General features: G+C 43.3%; 5 protein-coding genes and 2 non-coding genes across 10 annotated transcripts in view; 5 read left to right on the top strand and 2 right to left on the bottom strand.

Annotated features, from left to right (window-relative positions):
• The first annotated feature begins 1449 nt into the window (after positions 1-1449).
• Positions 1450-1520, top strand: Trnag-gcc. Its single transcript has one exon. It is a non-coding gene; the product is annotated as a tRNA-Gly (tRNA).
• A 350-nt stretch (positions 1521-1870) lies between these two features.
• Trnam-cau lies at positions 1871-1942 on the top strand. The gene has a single exon. It is a non-coding gene; the product is annotated as a tRNA-Met (tRNA).
• A 4689-nt stretch (positions 1943-6631) lies between these two features.
• Positions 6632-7083, bottom strand: LOC110308657 (histone H2B type 1). The gene has a single exon (XM_021181079.2). It carries the CDS (start codon positions 7054-7056, stop codon positions 6676-6678), a length of 381 nt encoding a protein of 126 aa, XP_021036738.1. The 5' UTR covers positions 7057-7083; the 3' UTR covers positions 6632-6675.
• A 244-nt stretch (positions 7084-7327) lies between these two features.
• On the top strand, positions 7328-7763 carry LOC110308656 (histone H2A type 1-B/E-like). The gene has a single exon (XM_021181077.2). The coding sequence runs from the start codon at positions 7340-7342 to the stop codon at positions 7730-7732; it is 393 nt and encodes a 130-aa protein (XP_021036736.1). The 5' UTR covers positions 7328-7339; the 3' UTR covers positions 7733-7763.
• An 886-nt stretch (positions 7764-8649) lies between these two features.
• On the top strand, positions 8650-9124 carry LOC110308654 (histone H3). The gene has a single exon (XM_021181075.2). The coding sequence runs from the start codon at positions 8673-8675 to the stop codon at positions 9081-9083; it is 411 nt and encodes a 136-aa protein (XP_021036734.1). The 5' UTR covers positions 8650-8672; the 3' UTR covers positions 9084-9124.
• A 3357-nt stretch (positions 9125-12481) lies between these two features.
• LOC110308462 (histone H2A type 1-H-like) lies at positions 12482-12922 on the bottom strand. Its single transcript, XM_021180925.1, has one exon. It carries the CDS (start codon positions 12920-12922, stop codon positions 12482-12484), a length of 441 nt encoding a protein of 146 aa, XP_021036584.1.
• A 212-nt stretch (positions 12923-13134) lies between these two features.
• The window catches only part of LOC110308660 (histone H2B type 1-M), a 105903-nt gene continuing 93434 nt past the window's right edge, over positions 13135-25603 (top strand). The window contains exons 1-2 of one of the 4 annotated variants that reach the window (XM_029468179.1): positions 13135-13333; positions 13426-13652. In XM_029468179.1, coding sequence (XP_029324039.1) covers positions 13160-13333; positions 13426-13632 — 381 coding nt within the window. In that variant the 5' untranslated portion in view covers positions 13135-13159 and the 3' untranslated portion in view covers positions 13633-13652. Of the gene's footprint in view, positions 13334-13383; positions 13653-25603 lie in introns of those variants that run through there. The other 3 variants (XM_029468180.1, XM_021181082.2, XM_029468181.1) reach the window with 3 other exon arrangements.

Here is a 25603-nt window from a genome sequence, read left to right on the forward strand (position 1 = left end):
GTGTCTGTGGGTTTTGATTGTTTAACAACATATAAATAAACATATATAAAGAAACCCTTCATCAGGTATGCCGTGCATATTTTCTGCCTCTCTGTGGCTTGTTTTAAAATGTCTTAACAGAGCCTTTTGCTGAACAAGTTTTACATTTTGATTCAATGCTGAATGCTCTTTTTCCTCTATGCTGATACATCAAAGACAGCAAACGATCCCCATTACTATTGTTACGTTATTCCCAGAGGGCACGCTGAGATTTTCTTTGTCCACATCCAAGTCTTTCAAAGTTTGTTCTGACAACTCTCACCTCTTCTGTTAATCATCTTTGGTAACGCTCCAAGCCAAGTTTCCTGGGTCAAGCCTGGGTACGTTTATCTCCGGGTGCATTACTTAACTTAGGAATTTGAGCTTACATAGCTAAGAGGTTAGTTTGGTGTGTGTGTGTGTGTGTGTGTTTTGTTTGTTTTTGTTTTTAATTTTCTTTCTCTCCCCTCTTCTCTCTGTTCCTCCTTACTCACCACTGAGCTTCTCCGTCAGCTTCTGTCCCAACATATATGTGGACTCCTAAAGGGATTCCAGAAGTTTTTGTAGGGCTGCACATTTATATTCTCACCTGGAAGGGCCTGAAAGGAGGCCCCGGGCAAAACCAGATTTAGTGTGCTCAAAAGAAATACCAGTTATGGCTTTTCTCACAATTTTATTTCGACATTTTATTTTTTAGATTTTCTGTTGATTAGGTTACAGCAGTCACATCTTGAATTTATTATACAAAATCATTTAACACGAGTTCATTTTTATGTTTTTATGGAAGTCATGACTGTGCCTTTGGGGAAAAGTTATCCTTTATTGGCATTGCTAGACTCGATTTTCCTAAAGAACATTAGAGTTACTTCTGAAAATGCAACCTTGACCTCCTAAGGCCAAATCCTCATTTCTAACATCCGTCCCTCCCGTCTTCCGACTTCCGACCAGTAGGGAGCAGCACTGATCCGACAGACTAGTGCGCACCTTGGGGTTCCTCTTCCCTTTCGTCTGCTCTTTTGCACCTTTCCGTTGGACTCTCTTCTCATTCCCTTAACTTTTCTTCATTGCCCTGCTCACGTTCCTTCAGGGTCCACCCAGATTCCTATGCGATTTCTGAGAAACGCCTCCACTGAGGTGATATTCACGTAATCCGTAGTGCCCTCCCCGGGTCTCAATACCCTTGATCCCCCGTACCACCCAAGTCTGTCAATCTTTCCACCTCCGAATGGAGACTTACGGTCTACAAGCTGGTGGCTTGCAAGTGCTTGGGACGCCCAGTGTTCCCGTAAATAAGGAAGAAACATTACTAATCGTTATCAATAAAAGTGTAAGATGATATTAATAACTATTTTTAAAGAGGTAATATTTTGAAATGGAATTTCTCATATGGGAAATGTAATTACCTGTAAGATTAAAACGAATGCTGCCGAAGCATTGGTGGTTCAGTGGTAGAATTCTCGCCTGCCACGCGGGAGGCCCGGGTTCGATTCCCGGCCAATGCAGGTTCCATTCTCTCTTTTTTTTTTTTTTTTCTAAATCATGTATTCGAAATACAATCTTAGAATCATTCGCTTTTCCTACTTACATTTCAATTACTCGTACATACTAATCATATTTTAAATAAAATCGTTCTTTCAAATGAAAGGGATTAGTAGGTTAGTGACAAACTATTTTCTTAAAGAAACATTGAATTTCATTTATCTATTTAAAATAAAATCCTTCGGAGCTCATTTTGCTACATGTAAATCACCAATTAAATCAGCTAATCACTACACATTAGAAAAAGGTGTCAGAAGACAGTGTCTACATCAAACTATAAAAGTGTGATTTCAAAGGGTATATAAGCAGCTCCAGCAGAGTGGCGCAGCGGAAGCGTGCTGGGCCCATAACCCAGAGGTCGATGGATCGAAACCATCCTCTGCTAAGGGCAACTTTGCTTTTTTTCCTCGTCACAAAACCAAAGTTTTATTCACTTTCTATTTGCTTGCAGAAACCGAAAGTAATAACTAATTAAAGCATGCTGCTCTCAATATTTCTTCGAGATGAAGATGAAAACATCTCGAAGCGCGCTTTCAATTAACTGAGGGATGGTAACAGACTCGGAGGTGGTAAACCCAGGTGCAGAAGTAAGCATGTCTGTGCGCCACTAAACTGCATACTACGAATGTCCCGTTCAGAGAAACTATTTATAGCCAGCTCGGTTTAAGAGTGTCTGTGAAAGTTACATGGAGTAGCTTTTTCCTCCTGCTCCGTTTTCCTCCTTGGCGCGTATCACCACCAGCTCAGTATGGTGTGTTTTATTCCTTGATTTCTTTAGAGCTCTGGACATTGCCTCTGGAGATTTCCCAACTTCAGAATTTTTTCTATACAGGAGTATAAAGTCTGTGTGGAACAATAGTCGCTTGGTGGAGAATTGAGTGTCGTCCCTGGTGAAGTCTTGAGAAGAAAAGGCCACACGTCAGCCTTCCTTTGCACAGTCAACATCTGGAAAAAAACTGACATCCGTTATAATCAATCTCTATCGAGCTGAGATATCCCGATACATCAAAGACAGCAAATGATCCCCATTACTATTGTTACGTTATTCCCAGAGGGCACGCTGAGATTTTCTTTGTCCACATCCAAGTCTTTCGAAGTTTGTTCTGACAACTCTCACCTCTTCTGTTAATCATCTTTGGTAACGCTCCAAGCCAAGTTTCCTGGGTCAAGCCTGGGTACGTTTATCTCCCAGTATCAGGCCTTGAAAGTACCAGCCCCCTGCTAAGTCCTGCAGGCAGAGACGTGATGCATAATAAAATGAACCTACTGATACTTCTTCTTTTTTTTTAAGAAATGAAACATTTTATTGAACCTACTGATACTTCTGATGAAGTATTTTACAGAGCAAAGTTCAGAGATTATAACACAACAGTAACAGTTAAAATTTTTAAATTTTAAAGTTTTGCTTTTATATAATTCCGGTTGCTCACCAGATGGAGGGTGACTTGAACCAATAAATTTCTGGACAACCTTCTTTCAGGGAAAAAATATAAATAAAATAAAATTTAAGCCTGGTACTGATATTTTTCCTCTTAAAATATGTGCTTCCTTCTGGAATTCAAACTGGCATGCATTTCTCTTTTCTTTCTTTTCTCTTTTCTTCTTCTTCTTCTTTTTTTTTTCTACTTAAAATCTTAATTGTTGAGATGTTAAAGTCAGAAGGAAACAGTCCTCTCTAATGCTCAATCATGAGTGGAGAGATAAAGAAAAGGGGCCATTGATAACCATTTTAAATGGAATTTGAGATCCTTGCTCCATCTAAAATTGACTGGAGGAGAGAGAAAGAGAAAGGAGAAGAGGGGAGATGAGCAGAGCATAGTAGGCAGTTCCTTCACCCAGGGATTTGTAGTAGGGAGGGAGGAGTCTTCAGGCCCATTGCTGTTACCTCTACCCTCTTCCCTTTTATGTCTTGTAAGACAGAGAGAAGGGAAAATCACTAAAGAAAGGGGAGGGAATTTTAGAGACAGGACTGAGACAAACAGGTAGAAGAGATTGTATCACAAGGCACAGGTAAACAGGTGATGCTCCCTCTATTTAATCCTCAGCCTTCTATACAGATATCAAAATATCATGCTGGGCCCAACTAATGTATAAAACTTCTCCTTGCCAGTTAAAAATAATGTCATTAAAAAACAAAAGAAAGGTAATCTAAGTAGAAAAGATTGCTTGTTTTGCGTTTTAAACTTAGATAACTATTCAATCAACAATAAACAACTTTGGAGAGGTTAGGAAATACCAGAGGTAGTGTTTCAGAGGTAGTGTTTGCTTAGCAAGTACAATGACTGACCTGAGTTCAGTTTTCAAGACTAAAACACACAAACCCAAAATAACAACAATAAGCAAGGCTAAACATTTCTTACCCTTCACCCTCACCTCGCTGTTGTTAGCCGGTCAAGGCTGTTCCCTCTGGTTTACTTTTTTTTTTTTTTTTTTCCTTAACTAGCTTTCACATGTCTGTTATGTGAGACCTTACTCTGCCCAGAGGGGCCAAGCAAGGAATGTCTTCTTAGAAAAGAACCAACTGGGAAACTCTGGGCATTTGATTCAGGCCTCGGTGGCAGGCAGGGCACTTCATGAGTTTGTCGGGGTCCAGAAATTTTTGCTCATATCCAGTTTTCCAACTTTGAGATTAAAAAACAATAGCAACTTTTGTTTGTTTAGTCTGGGTCATATTCTAAATGTTTGCTAGATACCATACAAAAGATTTAGGCTACTTTATATTTAAACGCATACCTTCTTCAAAACTGGAAGCCCCAGCCAGTGAAACAGTGTTGTACAGGAACACAGTGGGCACTGCCGCTCCCCAGCTCCTGCCAGTTCCTACCAGTTTTATGAGCACCCATGTGCTGTGATTGTTCTTATCACAGAGCTAAGAAACTATTAAAACATGTTTTGGTCTTCATTGAAAGAGGAATGCTAATACAATGGACCCTAAAAAATTAAGATTTCCTCTAGAAGGGCTGGAGAGATGGGTCGGCCATTAGATGGCTAGGCTCATAGCTAAAAATATAAGATTTCCTCCAGGAATCCCAAGAAGGGGAAGGGAAAGACTGACATCCTGACTCTAGCAGTTCTCACAGCAGGGCAGCCTAACTCACCTAGAACCCAGTGCTTCTTTCTATGCTGTCCCGCGCTTCTTTCTATGGTTTCTATAAAACTGTAACACGGCTATAGGAAAAGTAGAGAGTGCATGGGAACTCGTCTAACTGTGAATGAATCTACTTTACTCATTTCTGCTTCCTAATCTCTTTCAAAATTTGGGGAAACTAGAGTGGCAGGATTAGGGGCCTAAGTGTCTCATACACTAACAAATACAAAAACAAAAACAAAAACAAAAAACAAACCAACAATGTCAGAAGGCATGGATGTCAAGAAAATTTTTAGAAATGAAATGTGGTTTCAAATGTCCAAAGACTATTGGTCCCCGTGAGTAACTCACATAAACTCCGTTTTAGAAAATCTTCAGTTGTTGATTTAGCTATAATGTTAACTAAATGCAGACTTTTAAAATGAAAGAAAATGTGGAATAATAGCAGGTTGAAATAAAATATAGTGTTAAGTGTGGTGATAGAGTAAAGGCCCATGGTCAGGTCTTGTCCCTGGTATGACTGTATTTGGAGACAGGAACTTCACAGGCTGGAGCTGCAGGTAAGTGGTTGACCACTTTCCTAGTGACTTGCCTTCAGTCCAGTTCCATTAAGAATGGTCCTAAGAGTGGGGCGCTTATTAGAGAGACACCAGGCTGAAAAGGACAAGGGCACAGACACGAAGGCAGACACCTGCCAAATCCCAGAGAGAGCCCTCAGGAGAAGCCATATCTATCTGCTCATGCCTTGATCTTGAACTTCAAGAAAATATCTGTCTGTGTTTCATACGCAACCTTGTCATTCTAATAATATTTTAATAATATCTTTGGGTATGGATAAGCACTGGAATATGCCAAAAAAAAAAAAAAAAGAATAGGGGACAGAAATCTAAAACTAAATAAAAAACATGTCTTTACTGTTTTCAGTTATTTTAGAATGTTTTAATTTGATGTTGTGTAGTTTTTGTTTCTGACCGCTCTGACCAGACTCTCCCTCTATGTGCTCCAGTCTCGTCTGTCTTGCCTCCTCTCCTTCAGTCACACACAAATGACTCTTGAGAAGTTAATATAACTCTTTTAACGTTACTAGGAAAAAAGAATAGTAACATTACTGTAACTCACTGGTCACAGCATAAAGAAGCATTTTCAGTCTGGATGAAAAAAACCCAAGGCTTGTGATTCTGTTTGTGGCCACAAGATGGCAGAAAAGAGCAGTACATTTCACAATACTGCAAAACTAGATTATTCCTTAGCCTGTCCTGCTTTAACTGCACGCTGAAGTGGTCTTCATACAGAGGGACTGCGATGGTGACCTACAAAGTAGTGATTTACAGAAGAAAGAAAGAAGGTCATGAGGTAACGGAGAACGCTAATATCATGAAACATCAAAAATGATTTTTGGACTATCGGGATTATGGAGAGTTGCAGAACCTGGATGGTGCATGGAAGTCCCACTAATATTGGGGGGCTACCTCACGCTTTTAATTCACCTCCAACTCAGCGGTCATGCTGGGACCCACTGACTTTAAATGCAGTTTTGACGCTTGCGGCTGGACTTAGGACCGTGGACATTCAAATCAGTCTTGAAGACGGCTTCTCTGAAGCATACTTTCTCGTGAATTTACACTCAGGTTCCATTTTCGCTTGTACGGTAAATACCCACAACTACGCAGGATAACTGGCCTGTGCTTACGCAGCATACTTTTCAGTCAGGAGGAATGAAAGGTTGGTTGGGATCTGAATACCAGTTAATGCTTAATATAAAGCTTCAGGATACAGTGCACACTCGTAAATAAAAGCTACAGGTTACTGCGCTATTATATTTCAACTGACCGGAGAGGCTAAGCCTGATTGTCCATTAACCCTTAACTTCCAAACGCAAACTGCTTACTGCATCTTTTGGCATTTTACCTTATGCTGTCCAAGGCAAGAGAACCGTCATCAATAACCACGCATGTGCAACAGCTTTTCCAAAGGAAAGAGTGGGTGGCTCTGAAAAGAGCCTTTGGGTTAGGAGTGTGAGTTAAAGGAACTCACTTGGAGCTGGTGTACTTGGTGACGGCCTTGGTGCCCTCCGACACCGCGTGCTTGGCCAGCTCCCCGGGCAGCAGCAGGCGCACGGCCGTCTGGATCTCCCGGGACGTGATGGTCGAGCGCTTGTTGTAATGCGCCAGGCGGGACGCCTCGCCTGCGATGCGCTCGAAGATGTCGTTGACGAACGAGTTCATGATGCCCATGGCCTTGGAGGAGATGCCGGTGTCGGGGTGCACTTGCTTCAGCACCTTGTACACGTACACCGAGTAACTCTCCTTGCGGCTGCGCTTGCGCTTCTTGCCGTCCTTCTTCTGGGCCTTGGTCACGGCCTTCTTGGAGCCCTTCTTCGGGGCGGGAGCGGACTTCGCAGGCTCAGGCATACTGAAAGAATGAAGTGACCTAAACTGGAGAAAGGTAACTAGAAGATACTCACTGTTCTGGCTGCATTTTAAACAAACTTACCGCTATGCGGAACCTGAATCACCATACGTCATGTACTAACAGTCCAATCACAACAAGAGATTTTCAAAACCAGGGTACCATTGGTAGCCAATGTGTAACCAATGAAATCTTTCCGTTTTCGCGTCCAGCCTTGACTATAAATAGTATGCATCTACCCTTCTTACTTCTTAGTGCGGCTGTTACTTTATCTACAGCGGAGTTATGTCTGGACGTGGTAAGCAGGGCGGCAAGGCTCGCGCCAAGGCCAAGACCCGCTCCTCCCGGGCCGGCCTGCAGTTCCCCGTGGGCCGCGTGCACCGGCTGCTCCGCAAGGGCAACTACTCGGAGCGCGTGGGCGCCGGCGCCCCGGTGTACCTGGCGGCCGTGCTGGAGTACCTGACGGCCGAGATCCTGGAGCTGGCGGGCAACGCGGCCCGCGACAACAAGAAGACGCGCATCATCCCGCGCCACCTGCAGCTGGCCATCCGCAACGACGAGGAGCTCAACAAGCTGCTGGGCCGCGTGACCATCGCGCAGGGCGGCGTCCTGCCCAACATCCAGGCCGTGCTGCTGCCCAAGAAGACCGAGAGCCACCACAAAACCAAGGGGAAGTGAAATTAAATCGGTCTTCTGATCTTGTATAAAAACAAAGGCTCTTTTCAGAGCCATCCACTTTGTCATTTAGAAGAGCCGTTTACTGGATTTTCCAATGAAATATTAACCATAATGTAATCACTGTCACTTGTTTATCTTATAATGTGGGATTTTCACTAGTAGACCGAATAAGATTTTAATTACCGGTCATCATATGTCAGCAATCTTATAATTATTTTTTACATGCTCCCTGATTGTACACAACTTTAGTAGTTGGCCTTTTTTTTTTCCTCATTAGGACAATACTGGAATTTCGTTAAAGTATATTTGTGTTATGAGTAGTACATAAGTGGCTTCATAGTGTTCTACCTTGTCACTCCAACAAAAAATTGTAGCAATAGTGAACTTGTTTCTTTTACCCTCTTATACAAAGTATACATTTAATGGTTTTAGGAAAAAGCTCTCATTTATCCACTGTAAAAAGCATGTTTAAAATTACACCACCGATTATGTTAATACTGCAATGAAACAGCTTCCTTCGTGAAAAAGACTCCCTCAAAGTTTAAGTTTTGTCTTTTTACGTGTATCTTCCATCTTTCAGTTCAACAATTGTCTATAGCGAGGCGCGGTTCAGAAGAATGGATGAGGTTTTGGGGGTCACAATTTTATAACGTTAGTACAGAAACGCCATGCGTCCTTCTAAGTATAGATTGGATAGAACTTTGTTTTGTGAACGATATAAGAACAATATAAGCATAAAAAGTATAAAAACATCATGGGACAAAATATTAAAATGAATGGGGAGGGGCCTAGAGAGATATTAGCAAATCTACCAATAAGGTCGCTGTGGTAATGTACTGTTTCGTCCAATGAGAACGAGCCTCTTTCGCTTTATATATATGTACTCCGTCCACAGTTCACTACCTTCCTCATTTCCCGAGACTTCTGTTCTTTTCTTACCATGGCTCGTACTAAGCAAACCGCTCGCAAGTCCACCGGCGGCAAGGCCCCGCGCAAGCAGCTGGCCACCAAGGCCGCCCGCAAGAGCGCTCCGGCCACCGGCGGCGTGAAGAAGCCTCACCGCTACCGCCCCGGCACCGTGGCGCTGCGCGAGATCCGGCGCTACCAGAAGTCGACCGAGCTGCTGATCCGCAAGCTGCCGTTCCAGCGCCTGGTGCGCGAGATCGCGCAGGACTTCAAGACCGACCTGCGCTTCCAGAGCTCGGCCGTGATGGCTCTGCAGGAGGCGAGCGAGGCCTACCTTGTGGGTCTGTTTGAGGACACCAACCTGTGCGCCATCCACGCCAAGCGTGTCACCATCATGCCCAAGGACATCCAGCTGGCCCGACGCATCCGCGGGGAGAGGGCTTAAAGTTCGTCTTTCTGTGTTTTTCAAAGGCTCTTTTCAGAGCCACCCAAACCTTCACAAAGGTGCTGTTGACTTACAGGCCGATTGGAGTTCCGTTCTTCGAACGGTAGCCAGGTTCTAACAAAGGTTTTCTTACCTGTTTAGCTGAGGGATGCTCTTTAAAGAGTGTCATAAATTGGTAAGTATTCTGCAAAATCCAATATACTTAAGCTGGACATTACATCTAATTATTCCCCAAATGCACTTACTGCTCGGTTCTTAAAGGATTTTTAATTTGCCAGCAATATAAGGCCGGGGGAATCAAATTTATAGGCATGTGAATTCATGGTTTCCTGTCAATTGCTGAAAGCATTTTAACTGCTCAGCTATCCAGTCCCAAGAGAACCTGAGTTAGATTTGTATACCAGAAGTCCCCTGGATAAAAGGTTGGATGGGTGGAGAAATAGGAAGAAAACCATAGGGAAGACATAAAGCCCAGAACAACCCAACGTGCTACAACCAGCTTCTTGGCCTATGAGGGCTGCCTGTAATTCTAACATCCATTTCCTGTTCACCAAAGTTCAGCTTTTGATGGCCCAGTGACCTATGCACCATTCCTGTCGCTTTGCAAGAGTGAGAAGTTCTACTCCCTAGCAATCACGTGTCTTCCCTGTAACGCCAACACAACAGAGGCCGAAATAGATACCAGAGACAAGTTAGCTAACTTATCCCTTGGCTCAGGTTTGGAATCGAAGACTTCAAAAGTGATGAGGTCTATGTGGACCTCTACCCACACTGCGCAACCTATATCACATGCCCGGCACTCACACATTATAACACCCACCACACAGAAAGGCAAAATAAGTTTTAGGTAGAATATCATAATGCTTTCTATTGGAATTAATCCCTAAAACAAAATAAAGCCCTCTTGGGAGGTGACCTTCTGAAAAGGAAGGTAGGCGAGTTTGGAAGCAAGGCCCATGGGTCTACTGCAGATGCAGAGCCTGGCTTTGGATCCAGGCTGTTGACAGAGTGCATCCGATTGTTCCACAGAGAAACACTAAGGTATATAGCACTAACTCCGGAAGGGCTCACAGATTTTGTTTTGTTTTGCTTTTGTTTTTCAGGTTTGCACTGACCAGTCCTCAGTATCTGTCTCACAGTTTTAGGCTTTCATTTAGAATTACGTGAAAACATGAAACACTTTTCACAGTCAGTAGGCAGGCATGGCTACATGTGCATGAATATTCTGTTTCTGACAACACTCCATGTGATGAGAGTGTCACAATAGTGTGGCCATCTTCTAAATACACTTTAAAAGCACACCTTATCTCCTATATAAGAACTTACCTTTACTTGAGTAACGACATATAAAAATTGCTACTCAATGACAGATGCCACACTCTTGGACTATCCTAGTGGGTAGGCAATAATGTCATTTATTAAGACAAGAATCAGTAAAAAGCTGAATTGCTTAGTGATGGATTTAGAATATATATTTAGACTTTTCTTTGTTTTTACACGCAATCTGGAAGTTAAAAGAACATTCACATAAAGGGCTAAGTCTCAGACAAGGAAAGATCTGAAATTCGGTATTATATCAAAGATATTTAAAACTAAGGGAAGAGGCTATCTCTTGTAACTTTTACCTTATTGTCAATATCAAACTTCCTACTTTGCTTTGTTCATCTTAGTTATGAATCTATACTTATAGGCATTCTGTGCTGGATCCCCATACTATTCTTTAATAATAATCCCCTTTAACTCCCAGAGCAGATGTCCCTTTCATAGATTTTATGCTCTTAAATCACCATGCTCCCTGCTCCCTTAAGTCTGTACACTTATTCATCCTTTCTATGTTATTTTCCCACTTCTGTATTCTCCTCACTGGATTGTTTCTTTAGCTTAGACACTATACTTATGGTGACTAAATGTGGAATTGGTTGTTTCTGAAAGAATAATTAGAATTTAAGGGGTAAAACATCAGACCTTTTGCTTGAATTTCCTGAGATAGCAAAACTGTTAGGTGCTATGAATTCCTTTCCAAAATTCAGATTTCATGTATGCTCACATGAGCAGCATCAAGGGTATGTTACCTTACTGTTCTCCAGTGAATGGCAATTCAGAAGAAAGTAAACTACTTCAGAGCATGGATTGTCTGCTTATTAGTATTCTTGTGATTAGGATGACAGCATTCAATACCATCATTATTACTGCGGTCTCATCTAGGGCACATCTTTGTATACATAGCTGCTTGGGGTTCTCACTGTATAGCCCCTGCTGGCCTGGAATTCAGAGATCTGCCTGATTCTATGTCCTGAGCACTAGAATTAGAGATGTAGGGCACGCATGCACAATGTTAACAGCTTATGGGTCGCTAACATAACAGCAAGGTACAACAGCTAACTACAAAGATTGATAACAGGAAAATAAAGCTAAAAACAATGTTTGCTAAATTTTTATTTAAGTATACACCCTCATGAAACGGCAACCTATCACGGACTTTGGATTTCTCAAACTCAGCATTTCCCATTGCCTCAAACAGCAGTTTTTATTTACTCTATACCTGTCTTGTGAAATTTCATTTCGGTGCTATCTACAGCCGCCCTATCATATATATGAATACTGGGTCACTACAGTAAATACAAGTTCTGTTTCTCAGGGTTAGGGTAGCTCATCACACTTTCCCTGCTTTTTAATTCCAGCTTCACTTTATTCCTATGCTGAGTCATAAACAGAGACAGAGTAAGGTTAAGTCAAAAACACAACTAGGCTAATATTGCTTACTTAAAAAAAAAATCTATTATTAGCTACATCTACTGTAAGGGCAGGGTATGCATATGAAAGTCAGAGGAGAATATGTGGGAACCAAAAATTCCTTCCTTCCATGTGGGTTTAGGCTTGAATTCACTTGTTCAGTAAACATGTTTTAATGCCTCCGGGCTCTTTGCTAGGCCACTAGCTGAATTTTAATAAAACACCTATTGAAGAGTGCAGAAAACTGTTTTTTGTTTTGTTTTGTTTTGTTTTTTAGCTACAATGCTCCAGAAACAAACAAACAAACAGCAAAGTACAAAATAGTACTGAGGTCGCCTTCTGCAAGACTCAACCTTGCAGAAACTCCAGACTGGCACCACACAGAGGGCTTGCAAGGCATTCATCCGTGTTCCGTTTGGCATAGCCTGTGGCCCAAGGAAAGAAAGCAGCACTTGTCAAGCAAACCTATAACCTCAAGTTGATCACTGGGCCTGGGGTGGAACCATGAACTCCGCTTCTGACTTTAGACAAGTTCGGTAATTCTATATAAGAAAATGGAACGGCTGTGGTCCTGGGTGACTCAGAAACCCAAGTGTCAATTCTTTTCGAGTACAAAATGTCTCTAAAGAGATATGTTTCCTAAGAACTTTTCGAAACTACGCTGTTCACTTGGCTTTGTGGTGGCTCTCGGTCTTCTTGGGCAGCAGCACGGCCTGGATGTTGGGCAGGACGCCGCCCTGCGCGATGGTCACGCGGCCCAGCAGCTTGTTGAGCTCCTCGTCGTTGCGGATGGCCAGCTGCAGGTGGCGCGGGATGATGCGCGTCTTCTTGTTGTCGCGGGCCGCGTTGCCCGCCAGCTCCAGGATCTCGGCCGTCAGGTACTCCAGCACGGCCGCCAGGTACACCGGGGCGCCGGCGCCCACGCGCTCCGAGTAGTTGCCCTTGCGGAGCAGCCGGTGCACGCGGCCCACGGGGAACTGCAGGCCGGCCCGGGAGGAGCGGGTCTTGGCCTTGGCGCGAGCCTTGCCACTGCGACCGGACAAAACAAACAAAACGCTGTGTACAATAAAAGTGCTGAGGCGGAAGAGTAGCTCACTCTTTGTCATTGACTGAATGGCGCTAAAAATGAAGACGTGGCATTGGCTAAGAGTCTAATATTTTAACCAGTAGAAACACAAATTTGAACAATATGCATTCTGATTGGATACGTGTAATTTTAAACTAACCAATAAACATGTGACTTTCTCTCGTCTCTATTTGCATAACAGCGTTTATATAAGGCGTTCACTTTGCCTTCTCCCTATAGCCAAGTACCTGCTACTGCAGCTTATCTGTGTTGTAACATGCCTGAGCCAACGAAGTCCTCTCCCGCCCCGAAGAAGGGCTCCAAGAAGGCCGTGACCAAGGCCCAGAAGAAGGACGGCAAGAAGCGCAAGCGCAGCCGCAAGGAGAGTTACTCGGTGTACGTGTACAAGGTGCTGAAGCAAGTGCACCCCGACACCGGCATCTCCTCCAAGGCCATGGGCATCATGAACTCGTTCGTCANTACTCGGTGTACGTGTACAAGGTGCTGAAGCAAGTGCACCCCGACACCGGCATCTCCTCCAAGGCCATGGGCATCATGAACTCGTTCGTCAACGACATCTTCGAGCGCATCGCAGGCGAGGCGTCCCGCCTGGCGCATTACAACAAGCGCTCGACCATCACGTCCCGGGAGATCCAGACGGCCGTGCGCCTGCTGCTGCCCGGGGAGCTGGCCAAGCACGCCGTGTCCGAGGGCACCAAGGCGGTCACCAAGTACACCAGCTCCAAGTGAGTTCCTTTAACTCACACTCCTAACCCAAAGGCTCTTTTCAGAGCCACTAAGCAGTTCTTTGAAAAGGGCTAGCACAGCACAAAGGCTTTTGTCTACTGTACATTCCTCACTTTAAGAAAACACTAATGCAGACCATTTAATTAATCCTCATTAGTCTGCCCTTCTGTTAATCTGTTTTTGATACTTGATTCCTATTTTAATCTCAAACTAGAAGGTTGCCATCACTTCAGTTAACTTTGTAAAAGTGCAGCTGAGTTTGTTCTTATGCGACATGGCACCATACCATTTCTGAGTCGCTCTTGACTTTTTCTTGGCACCAGGTCTCTTCCCTGACCAGTATGGAATTACCATAATCACCCAGACTGGCCTCAAACTATGTATCTTCCTTAATTTCGGTGTCTGTGATTACAGGCCTTTACAACCAGGTTTGACTTTACAAGCCCCTGGTTTTTCCAATAGATTTGCCAGGTAATTCTAAATTATTTGTAGATTTTTAAAAATTGTCTTCTGTTGTACTGTTATTTGATGTGACCTACTTTTTAACTGTGCACTTAAGATTTTATTGGCATGGTGTTTCAAAATGGACTGTAAAGGAGAAACAGCCTCAAAAAGTTTTAAGGTTATTGCCCTTTTTACTATAGGTTTGGGATTCTACCTTCAAGCAGTGGTTTCCCCGCCCCTCTTGGAGGGGGGGGGCGGGGGCTCGAGACAGGGTTTCTCTGTATAGCCCTGGCTATCCTGGAACTCACTTTGTAGACCAGGCTGGCCTCGAACTCAGAAATCTGCCTGCCTCTGTCTCCTGGGTGCTGGGATTAAAGGCGCGTGCCACTAAACCCAGCTTGTTTTGTTTCTTAATCATCCTAGGTAAAGGTTCACTCAAGCATAATAGAAATGTCAAGAAAATGAAAATTATTTCTAAATCCCATCAGTAGACTAGTAAATGATAGAGTGGTAAATTAAATAGTCACATAAAGGTAGATAATTTAATTGTCCTATTTTGCGTTGTATTGCTGTTGTAAACACTATGACCATAAGCAACTTCGGGAAAGGGATCCTTTGGCTTACAAGGCCTTTCTGATTTAGTCCATTGAAGAAAGAGCAGGAACTCAAGCAGGAGCAGAATCAGAAAGCAAACTCATGTCCATCTGCGTTTCTTCCACCTGCCAGGACCACTCTACCCAGGGGTGGCACTGATCCATGTAAGCTTGTCTCAACCACATCAATCATTAATTAAAAAACAAAACAAAACAAAACAAAACCCACAGAATTATCCACAGGTCAATCTAATACATGTGTTTTCTCAATTGAGGGTCCCTCTTCTACCTGATGAGTCTAGGTGTGTCAAATAAACACTAACCAGCACAAATATCAATGAAATTTTAGTACACAGATTTCAAAATGAATTTAAGCTGTTGTAGAGTAAGATCTTAATATGCCTTTCTAACCATTTTCTTTAATTATTATCTCTGATCTTTATAGTATCCTGTGGAACAAATTCTATTTCTTTCCCGGTTTTAAAGTGGAGGAAATTAAATAAGAATGGACTGCACTGAAGTCACAACTTATATGTCCTGTCTTGTATGATTCCAGAGACTCAGCTATGAACTATTTTCCAAAATAATTACACAAACCTTGAAAAGAAAATATGTAATACATTATAAAATGAAACATCTAAAACTGTCAAATTTCAATAAAACTTATTTATTATTTTTACTTTCTGTTTTAAGAGTGAGAGTTGGGCTTTGTAGCCAGACTTGCTTGGAACTCACAAGAGTCGTCCTTCCTCAGCCTGCTGCATGCTGTCCTTGTAGGTACTCCCCACTACAGTTTTGAATGAGTCCGTTTATTAAGTATATAGGAAATCAAAAGCAAAAAGAAAACAGCAATTGAAGAAGCAGACAGACAGTAAAACCTCATCACGTAGAATCTCAGAACATCCAGCAGAGAGCAATTGAGGAAGCATCATTGAGGCAGTCAGCTGGGTTTTATGGAGTCGCTGGCAGAACAGTGTCTCTTCCTGGAAGACTTTAAAGTAAAAAAGCAAAGAGCAACTGTGCAGGTGACACCATCAAATCAGTTGCTTGCAACATGAAGCAGGAACCACCTGGGGAAGGGACAGTTAGCTGAGTTCCCTGTTGAGTTTTCCTCCGTGGCTGAGTTTCCTATAACTGGAGGACTAGCATTTTTTTTTCCTTTTTAAATCATGCGATAAACGAATGTCATATCTTAAAAATCGTTCACCTTCTTTTTTGTTTGCTTGGGTTTTTTTTTTTTTAAGATTTTATTTATTTTATGTTTATGAGTACACTGTAGCTATCTTCAGACACACCAGAAGAGGTCATCAGATCCGGTTACAAATGGTTGTGAGCACCATGTTTGTTGACCGGATTTGAACTCAGGACCTCTGGAAGAGCAATCAATACTCTTATCCACTGAGCCATCTCCCTAGCACATGGTTTACCTTCTAAGGACACAATGTTTTATGCTTGGGCAATATTCTGTTCCATCCTTTCCATGCAACATTAGGGGAGTGCCAGCTAATCCTTAAAGCAGGGGGGGTGGCTTGTAAGAGACTGATTCTTTGGGGGGTATGGGGCAGGACGTTGGGGATGGAGGTTGGAAGGTGGAGGGTGTTTAAGACAGGGTTTCTCTGTGTAGCCCTGGTTGCCCTGGAACTCACTCTGTAGACTAGGCTGGCCTGGAATTCAGAGATTTGCCTGTCTCTGCTTCTCTAGTGGTGGGATTAAACGAGTGTGTTGCCACCAACCGTCTGTAAGAGACTTTGAGACTAGCATACTTGAGACAGAACTGGTTGGGGAGTAGTACAACCAACCCTCCTGACTCTCAGAGAGAACTTTTTGGTGAACTCAGCATACGGCAGTTTACCTATATAGTGCACATGATCTCATTGTTCAATGATTATATCAACGACATAAGCTAATGGTAGCTTAACAGGAGAAAAAATTTATTACGTGAAGGAAAAATAAATGCCCCAAACTTTCGAGAGATCTGGAAAGTTATGCTCGTTCTCAGTGGCGGAGGGAGGCAGGCACACTAGTGGAGGGTAAGTTAGATGCTTGCGGTGATCTCCGAGGATGCTCATGATGACAGTTGCTTCTGGGTAGTTTGTCTTTGGTAATTGAGAGATTCAGATCAAGCACCTCCATGAATTTGTTGTTTCTGAGACACCCTCAGTTTTCAGATATTAAATATATAAAAAGATGAGTATTTCCACTGGTGTGGGAGCAACAGTGGCACATTGATGTTATAAAGGATTTGCCAATAAACTTCCTTAGGAAACACCAAGCTACCCTCTATCATGCCTCACAAGGAAGCTCTTTAGTGTAGGGAGCAAAGGAAAACAGGCAATGAGTGCAGCAAAACCTGCTCTTCTGGTCCATGTGCGAATGTTGATAGTGTGTGCCGAAAATGTCCATGCATTATTTGACCCAGGAACATAAAAGACAGGTTGAAAAAGTTGATTACATAAGAAATTCAAGATGAGTTTGAATGGTACGTTGCTCTTTTAAATGCAGGTTAGATAAACAGGCGAGGTTAACAGTCTGAAAAGGGACCTCGAAGCGTATTGTTAACTATGGCTGTGATTTCCAACAAAAGTTCCAGTCTCTTAGGATGTAAGAGGTAGTTTCAGGATATTATGTGATCACAGAATAGAAGAGGCGGTTATTTTGGGGTTCTTTCAACAATGCAAACTCTCTGTTTGGCTGCCTTTTCTAGTCTGCAGCTCCCACCTGAGTCATCCTTTGCAATTTCATTGCAAATTTAGATGGGACAGAATGGGCTCGTGAAAAACAGGCAACTTTGCTATTTAACAAAACTGAAAAATATATTAGGGTGTATTATAAAGAATTTATATGCTAAATATAGTTAAGAGTAGGAAGAGATGGGAAATGTGATATGGCAAAGAATGTGAAATATTGATACCATACAAATTCTGGTGTCTACAGCCCAAAGGATTCAAAGAATTGAGGGTTGGAGTAACTAAGAAAGAAAAGGTGTTGTTAACAGGAGGTCAAAGTGGCAGGCTATAGCCTTTTAAAAATTATCTCTTTTATTATGTTTTTTTGTTTGTTTTGGGTTTTTTTGGTTTTGTTTTGTTTTGTTTTATTTTTTTTTGGCTACATGTATGTCTATATACCACATGTATGCCTTTTACCCAGATAGGCCAGAAAATAGCATCAAGTCCTCTGTGAGTAGCTACCAACACTTGTGAACTGCCATGGGTGCTACATGTAGAAAAAACGAAGCAGGTAAGCAGAGAGACTATCCAAACAGGATGAGACTGCTTTATTGGAACAGTGAGATATATATATATATATATATATATATATATATATATATATACATACATACATATATACATACTCTATAAGTGGGTGTTTTAGAAAACTGTGATTAATGCACATGCCTCGTTAATTACAGTTCGGATCAATCTATAGAAGAGACAGTTCGGTGGGCAGCTAATCCTGAAGGAATAGGATGGGCAGTAAGAGTTTGTTCTCAGTGTGGAGAAGAGGTGCTGCTCGCTCACATTTCCGTTCTCATCTGTTGATGAAGGGAACAGACCTTTCTCACTGAATAGAAGAGATGCTTTATTCTTAGCTGAATAACTTGGCTTTTTTAGGGATTTTCTTCAAATTTAGATAACTGTGGCACTTTTGCTTTCTGAGAACAGGAAGGAAATGGAGTTTTGGAAGCAGTCAATTGCTAACCTCCTGCCCCCATCCCTGCTCCTGCATCCAGGGACTTCTGATCTATCCCAAGCCAGGCCATACAAGGAGAACACCTCATTTATGACAGAAAAAGAGTGTGTCACTCTACCACACAGTCTTGAAGAGAGAATTACTGCTCTAGCACCCCAGTCCCTTCTGGGAAATAAGAGGCTAGAAATACCTGCTTGTCTGATAAGAGATCATAAGACCCTGATTCTGGAGAAGCCCTGTCTTATGCCTGGAAAAAGGAAACTATACTGAGAAGCAGAAAGGAGTATGAACTGAAAGTCCTGGATGGCTTTTCCCATTAGTCCATACCCATACCTTTTGTGTCTAATTCCATTACTACACAGTTGTCCATTACACAAATTCAGAAAAGAAAAAAAAAAAAAAAGAATGTTTTGCCTTAGTCTTTTACTATGGAAGGCTGTATGTCACATAAATGTTTCATCCCAAGTCTGTTTTAAAATTGTTTTATTAATGAGATCAAGAAACTTGATCAGAAACCTTAGCTTCCCAGTAACAAGCCCAGGGCCAAACATATTAGAAAGAAGGCCCACGTTAAACAGTGCCCTGAACATGGCAGGGCCATTGAGCAAACAAACTTTCTGTCTGCTCTGATCTATACTAAACTTGGAGTTGTGCTGTTTCAGAAATAATATGCCTTCCTATGAAAAGGCTGATGGGAGATATATAACGCAATGATATTGTGAAGATTATTTTAAGTACACCACTGTTGATCCCTCGCCCCCATCCCTCAACAATTGTTACCTAGGGTCATCTTGCCCACCAGAATTATGCTTTTTTTCAAGAAGTGCACAGGGCTTTGTGGCAGGACAGGACTTAAAAGAGACTGTGATTCTGCCCAGTCCCCTTGAGCTGTCTCTTAGAGGCCTGTTCTTTGTTATGGAAATTACCTAATGGCTGTTGAAAATCATTGTTGTCTCTGTTGTCATGGAAACAGAGCCTAAGGGACTGTCAATCCTGGTTAACAATTACCTCTTAGCATCCTAAATTTGCTTATCTCTATGTGACCTGGTTAGTACAATACCTTTCTTTGGGGTATTTGGGAGGCAAAGTTCCCTTATCTAAATTCTATCTTGGGTGACTTAACGTCTCTTAAACAAATCTATTATTAACAGATCCTTTCTAACACCACTTCTATAGCTTTGAATCTCTTCTACATCAGTATGGCAACTACAGGATCAAAAGGGAGCAGCTCAAAGCTCCTCACTGAGAGCCAGTGCTTAGGATGTGCATGCAGACGAATCAGCACATGGCTCCCTCAAGGACTGCTGGCAAAGATTTTGAGATTGATGATGACAATTTGTTTTGGCAAACAATAAATAAGGGTATAGCCATTTTGTTTCAAAGCAAATCCATTAGTAAATCCTTTCTAACATCAATTCTATTATTTCAAGCTTCTGCCTGAGCACCATCTCCACTTCTGCAGGAACTGTTAAGGGAACAATCATGAGTATTGGCCATGACCTTTAAGATGAGGGACAACACCAACCACTACTTTCCCTCTCCATAATATAAATCTTCTCTGATTAAGTAACGAAATAATACAATACGAGTTCTAAATGTTTAAATGATTTTAGAATTTTGAAAAAACGTAGCAGAAATCACAATGCTTAAAACATTTTTTTTGATGCAGTTGAAGGATGATTCTGTAAGACCCCCAACTCGGTCAGTGGTACTTACTTCGAGTTGCCCCCTGTGAGATACCATGATGCAGACGGATGCAAAAGCAAGAGGGTTATTTTCCCTAGCGTGGGGTCAACTCTCAATTAGTCCCTCAAGGTGAGTGACTAGAAGGTGACCCTGAATGGCTATTACAAGCAGCTTTTATACTTTTTAGGGGCACAGGTTACATCAGTAAGGTTACAGGTCAAACTTATTGGCTAAGCATATTGGCTAGCAAGCATGACACATATTTGAACGCTACCTGGGACGTTCCAGAGGACCAGGTGACTATCAGTCAGTAAATTGTGTTTTTTCTGAGATTTTTTTTTTCTTTTTTTACTCAAGAATGTTCCTGTGGGTGAAGAATGAATCTTGGCCTATCCTTGACCCCAGGCAGGAGGGGGGAAGCTGTTCGAGGATGTGGGACTGGAAAAAGCCTTTAGGGTCCTTCAATTCAGCAAGTTAGGACACTTGTCCTTTCAGAGGACCAGGCTCAGTTCCCAGCAACCATATGTGTGTGGCTCCTTACTCCAGTGTCAGGGAATCTAACACCCTCTTCTGACCTGTTTGAAATGTATAATAGATACTCATGGTACCGAGAGAACCTGGGGCAGCATGAGCTTTAATATGCAGTCATAGGTAGCCACAGTTCCCTTCTGCCAAAGGTAAGGTAAATGACCCCTTTCGGATCAGTGTGACAAGTTCCTGAGGAATGCTAGTTTTTTATCTAACCAATAAAAATTCTCTTATAGTTCAGGTTGAGCTCATTACTAGATATATGAACTGGCTTTTGGAACTTTAAGTAATGGATATTGTTTTTTTTAAATATACACACCAATGTATTTTTAAATGCCTTGGGTTATAATTTTCTTAGTTCTGTTAATATAAAAAAGTTCAAGAAATAGCTACTTCATTGAATGTGGAATTTGGAGCAACAAAAGCTACATGCTGGGGGCCACAGCCACTCATATGTGGCTCCATAACAAAGAATCTCTTACCCCTGTAGTGAAAAGTTGCTTTTTTGGTCAACAATACCAGTTCTCACAATTAAAGTATTTAGATTTTCGAGTATGGCCAGAAAAACATACTTAATAATAGGAAAAGATTCCACTAGCATGTTTTGGTTAAATATATGAGCTTTCTTAAACTATATGCTTAAATAGTTATGATAGAATATTAAGTGTACATTATCACTTTTAATTCTTTTCTCCACACCAGTTTAAACTGTTTCACTGTAAGGTCCCTCTGCCAATAAATATCGATTAAATTAAAGAATAAAATTTTACACAGTGTTACTGGTAATACTTAGCCTAGGTCTGTCAAGAGAAACTAAATGTACATTTTAAAATCTAAGTTATGAATAATAGGTTTTCTGCCAATAAAATATGGGCCAGATTAGATAGAATTAAAAATAAAGACAGGTTTATTAGACACTGCCCCCAAGCAGGTTCACAGAACCCAAGGAACAGGGCCAAGAAAATCATATACCCAGGCCAAGGCAAGGGGGTTTTATAGGTCTTAGGTGAGGGACGATGACTGAGTGTCAGTTAGGGGCTGGGATTGTGCTCATATATGGTCAAAAGCTGAGCCCCTAAACAGGCACACTTGAGTAGATAATGACATGTTATCTATAAGTTTTCTCCCTGCGGGCAGGGTTGATGGAAAGAAAGCAGATGGGGGTTTCCCAGCTTGTGCAGGGAACAGAAGCAGGTTTTCCAACCAAACATCCCAACCTCTTTGGTTATAGGGACACTGATTCAGATCTGGCTACTTCCTGCAGAAGAGGGACAGCATGGGGTAGTTAGTGCTAGGAGAAAAACTAGACAGATGAGGACCCCCAGCCATGAGTGGGGCTAGCCACATGAAGAGTAAAGACTGCCAGAAAGAGTGGAACAGGGATGTGCACTGACTGTATTTCCTTCAGACAATTTGTAGAGTGACTCGATATTAGTTTCTAACAGATCGTATTCATTGATAGAGTAACAGCAATCGTCTCCCAAGAACATGCAGGTGCTCCACTGTCTGCTGTGACGAGGTCTAACGCTCTCCCATTCTACATGGGCACCTGGGCCATCAAAGTGATCTGACACTGGAGGGAGACTGATGACATCATTGAGTTGTCGATGGCCCTTGGGAGACACCCCTTTGATCCCAACCACCAAATATCCCATGGTGCACACTTCTGCCAAAGAATAAGGCAGTTATTTAAGTTATTTACAAAAGCCATCCATCTTTTGCCTGTGTGGCCCCTTTGTCAAGGAATTTGTTTCTTTCCTCCATCTGGTACTGAGGTTTGTAGGAGGACGTAAGGAAGAGGATGTGGCCCTTGGGTCTGGAGGATCTGGAAGCCAAACCCCAGGTACCTGAGTTAGACCTGTAATTACCCAGAGCCACAGGGACTGTGGAAGTGACCCTGGCAGTGAATTATTATGGCCACCTCTACCAGGAGTTGGCGGGCCTCTAAGAGCCGGGCTATAAGGACACCAAGGCACAACAGGGGTTCCCTTGGGAGTCAGGAAACCCCTTTCCTTCCCTAGGATAGAGTGCCGATGAGCTATTAGGAGGATGTACTTCAAATCCGTGTAGATGTTCGCATGTTGTCCTTTGGCAATATGGAGTGAGCTGGTTAGAGCCTCTTGTGAAAAGGTTCCCATTGGGAGGTGGTTTGTTGCAACCAGTTCAGCTGAGGTGATAACCACAAAAGCTGGCTGTGGGGTTCCTGAGTTATCTAAAAGGGAACTTCCATCCACAAAAAAGATGTGGGGAGTGGAATTGGAAGAGAATGGAATAGAAGTATGACCAGGTTTAGAGTAGGTCTAGGGGCCAGAGTGGCTTGGCAGTTTTCCAGGAATAACAGATGAAAGGCCTGGACCCATGAGGGTCCCAGGAGAGAGAGAGAGAGAGAGAGAGAGAGAGAGAGAGAGAGAGAGAGAGAGAGAGAGAGACTCAAGGGATGGATAGGTGTTGGTGGAGTATAAAGTAACAGGCTGGAGCATGGAGATTTTGAGAGCCTCTTGGAAGAGTTCAGGCACTATTGCTAGAGCCCGCAGAAATGGTTGCCGCCCGCACACAGTAGGACCCATTTGTTTACACAGAAAAGCGACAGGTGGGAGGGCATAACAGGTTGGGCCAGGACACCTGTTGCTACCCCCAGCCTCTCATCAATAAAGAGGTAGTAGGGCCAAGAAGACTCTGAAAGAGCTATATAGCCACATGAGTGAGAGTCCTTGGCCACTTGGTATTGTGGCTTAGCCATAATAGTAACACTGGGGATTCAATGTCTGAAGAACCCCACCAGGTCACAAAAAATGAAAGAATCTGACCACAACAATTGGGGGCTGTAGGTCCCTCAGATGCCACACACAGTTGGAGATGAGGGTCTTAGAGCCCTGGCTAAGTTGAATTCCCAAGTATAGTATGGCAGAAGAGCACAGTTGAGCTTTAGACGCGAGATGCGGTGTCTTAGGGTTTCTGCTGCTGTGACCAAAACACAAGTTGGGGAAAAGGGGGTTTATTTGGCTTACACATCCAGATCACAGTCCATCATTGGAGGAAGTCAGGACAGGAACTCAAGCAGGGCTGAGGGCAGGAGCTGATGAAGAAGCCATGGAGGGGTGCTGCTTACTGGCTTGCTTCTCATGGGTCGCTAGGCCTGCCTTCTTATAGAACCCAGGACTACCAGCCCAGGGATGACACCACATAGAATGGGCTGGGCCCTCCCCAACTGATCACTAATTGAGAAAATGCCTTACAGCTCTATCCTATGGAGGCATTTTCTCAACTGAAGCCACTTCCTTTCTGATGACTCTAGCTTGTGTCAAGCTGGCACAAAACCAACTTGACTCACAAGCACAGCAATCGTCCACTAGATGGGTCTAGCCTGCTTGCTGCCTGGCACACATCTGAGCTATGTGAGAGTGAGAGTGGAGGCCTGGATGACATAAAGGTCGTGCCATGTTAATGACTGGCGAAGCGACCAGAACGCCTTAACACTGATAGACCGGTTAACGGAGCAGGACCCTAGGGGTTTTTCAATCTGGGGAGATCTTGGAGGGGAAAAGGAACGTGAGTTCAACAACACCCTCAACTCCAACTACTTCCTGGACAGGGCAGAAGGAAGCACAGGTTTTGTGGGACCCTGTATAAGAGGCTGCAGGGGAGGATCCCGGGGTAGTAGGCCAGTGTGGATGGGGCCAGGGTGTGGGTGTCAGCAGCGAAGAAGAGGCAGGAAGCAGAGAAGGCAAGGAGGGTGGAAGTGGATAAAGGGGAAAGGGTTAACCTTTAAGTGGAACCTGTAAAGAAGGAGGAGGAGCAGGGAGGAGGGGAAGAAGGTGGGTAAGGTGGGGGAGGCTAATCGCGCATGGCCTTTATCCCAGAGGGGAAGACAGACGGCATTGGTATAGGCAAGAAGACTTTTCAGTAAGCGGAGTATGTGATTTTTGGGGGGGGGGGGGGGGGGGGGGGGGGGTGGGGGGGGGGGGGTGGTGGGGCTGGGATTGGGGAAGGATTAGGTGAAATAGGAGAAAGGCCTGGGTACAGAGAAGGCTGTCCACTAGACAAAGCACTTAGTTTGTAGGAAGGGGAGGGGTAGACACAGCTCAGAGAAGGGGTGGAGACCCAGTGATTCAGGGGATGGTTGCTCGAGGTCTGAGTCCCCGTATGTCTGAAGATGCTGCAACCTTGGCCAGTGAGACCTGAGCTATCGAGCACTACAGACGGAGGGACAAGAATTCAGTTCCCCCAAAACATGAACAAAAGGGAGTCCAGACCATTCTTACACCATCAGAAAATTTCAAGATCATGAAGGATGTTATAGTCAAGAGTGCCCTCTAGTGGCCATCCAGACGGGTCAGCGTGTACTGAGGGCAGACCAAAGAACAAAGGAAAGTTAGGCATTTTGGATTCCAACCCACTTTGGATAAATTTTGAAGTAGGCACCCCAAGGGCGACTGAGATAGTGTTTAGACTCTGTCTTGCCCTTTTCCAAGCCTGGGTTGTTTGCCAGAAACTCTTAGGCGAGGGTGATGACATGTTAGCCTGAAGTTTTCTCCAAGCATATGGGGTTGAGGGAAGGAGAGCAGACAGGGTTTCCCAGTTTGTGTGGTGTGAGCAGGGGTCCAACCAAACTGTGAACTGAAACCGGCTTATAGGTTTCTATAAACTCTTATAAACATATTAAAATGGCCTTTTGGAGGTTTGAACTAAAACAAAAATTGAAATGCGGTTACAATAGAGAAGGAATACAAGGTAATTCAGAGCACGGTTTGCACGTTGGAAAGTGTGTACTGAGCACCAAAGCGCCTTAGCAGTCGCCTGCAGTGTCCTCTCTGGACGGGGTTACGGATTGTTAGGGGGCCGCCTGGCTTTCTGTATTTTGTACAATCAGTGTATTGATTGTGCGCCCGATTCTCCAAACTCTTAAAAGGGAGTGAGGAGCTAGTTGCCTTAGAAAGCACGGACAGGGAAACAAAAGGCGCCCTTTTTCATTTTTGTAAGTCTTCCCCTCCCCCACGGCTGCGGACGCAACTTCCCGCCTCCTCCTGCCGGTT

The sequence above is a fragment of the Mus caroli genome, chromosome 13 (genome assembly GCF_900094665.2).
Source record: "Mus caroli chromosome 13, CAROLI_EIJ_v1.1, whole genome shotgun sequence".
NCBI lineage: Eukaryota > Metazoa > Chordata > Mammalia > Rodentia > Muridae > Mus > Mus caroli.

What these genes read in the sequence shown, in the direction of transcription:
- LOC110308654 (XM_021181075.2), top strand. Translation starts at nt 8,673, where the DNA reads ATGGCTCGTACTAAGCAAACCGCTCGCAAGTCCACCGGCGGCAAGGCC.
- LOC110308657 (XM_021181079.2), bottom strand. Translation starts at nt 7,056, where the DNA reads ATGCCTGAGCCTGCGAAGTCCGCTCCCGCCCCGAAGAAGGGCTCCAAG.
- LOC110308462 (XM_021180925.1), bottom strand. Translation starts at nt 12,922, where the DNA reads ATGACAAAGAGTGAGCTACTCTTCCGCCTCAGCACTTTTATTGTACAC.
- LOC110308656 (XM_021181077.2), top strand. Translation starts at nt 7,340, where the DNA reads ATGTCTGGACGTGGTAAGCAGGGCGGCAAGGCTCGCGCCAAGGCCAAG.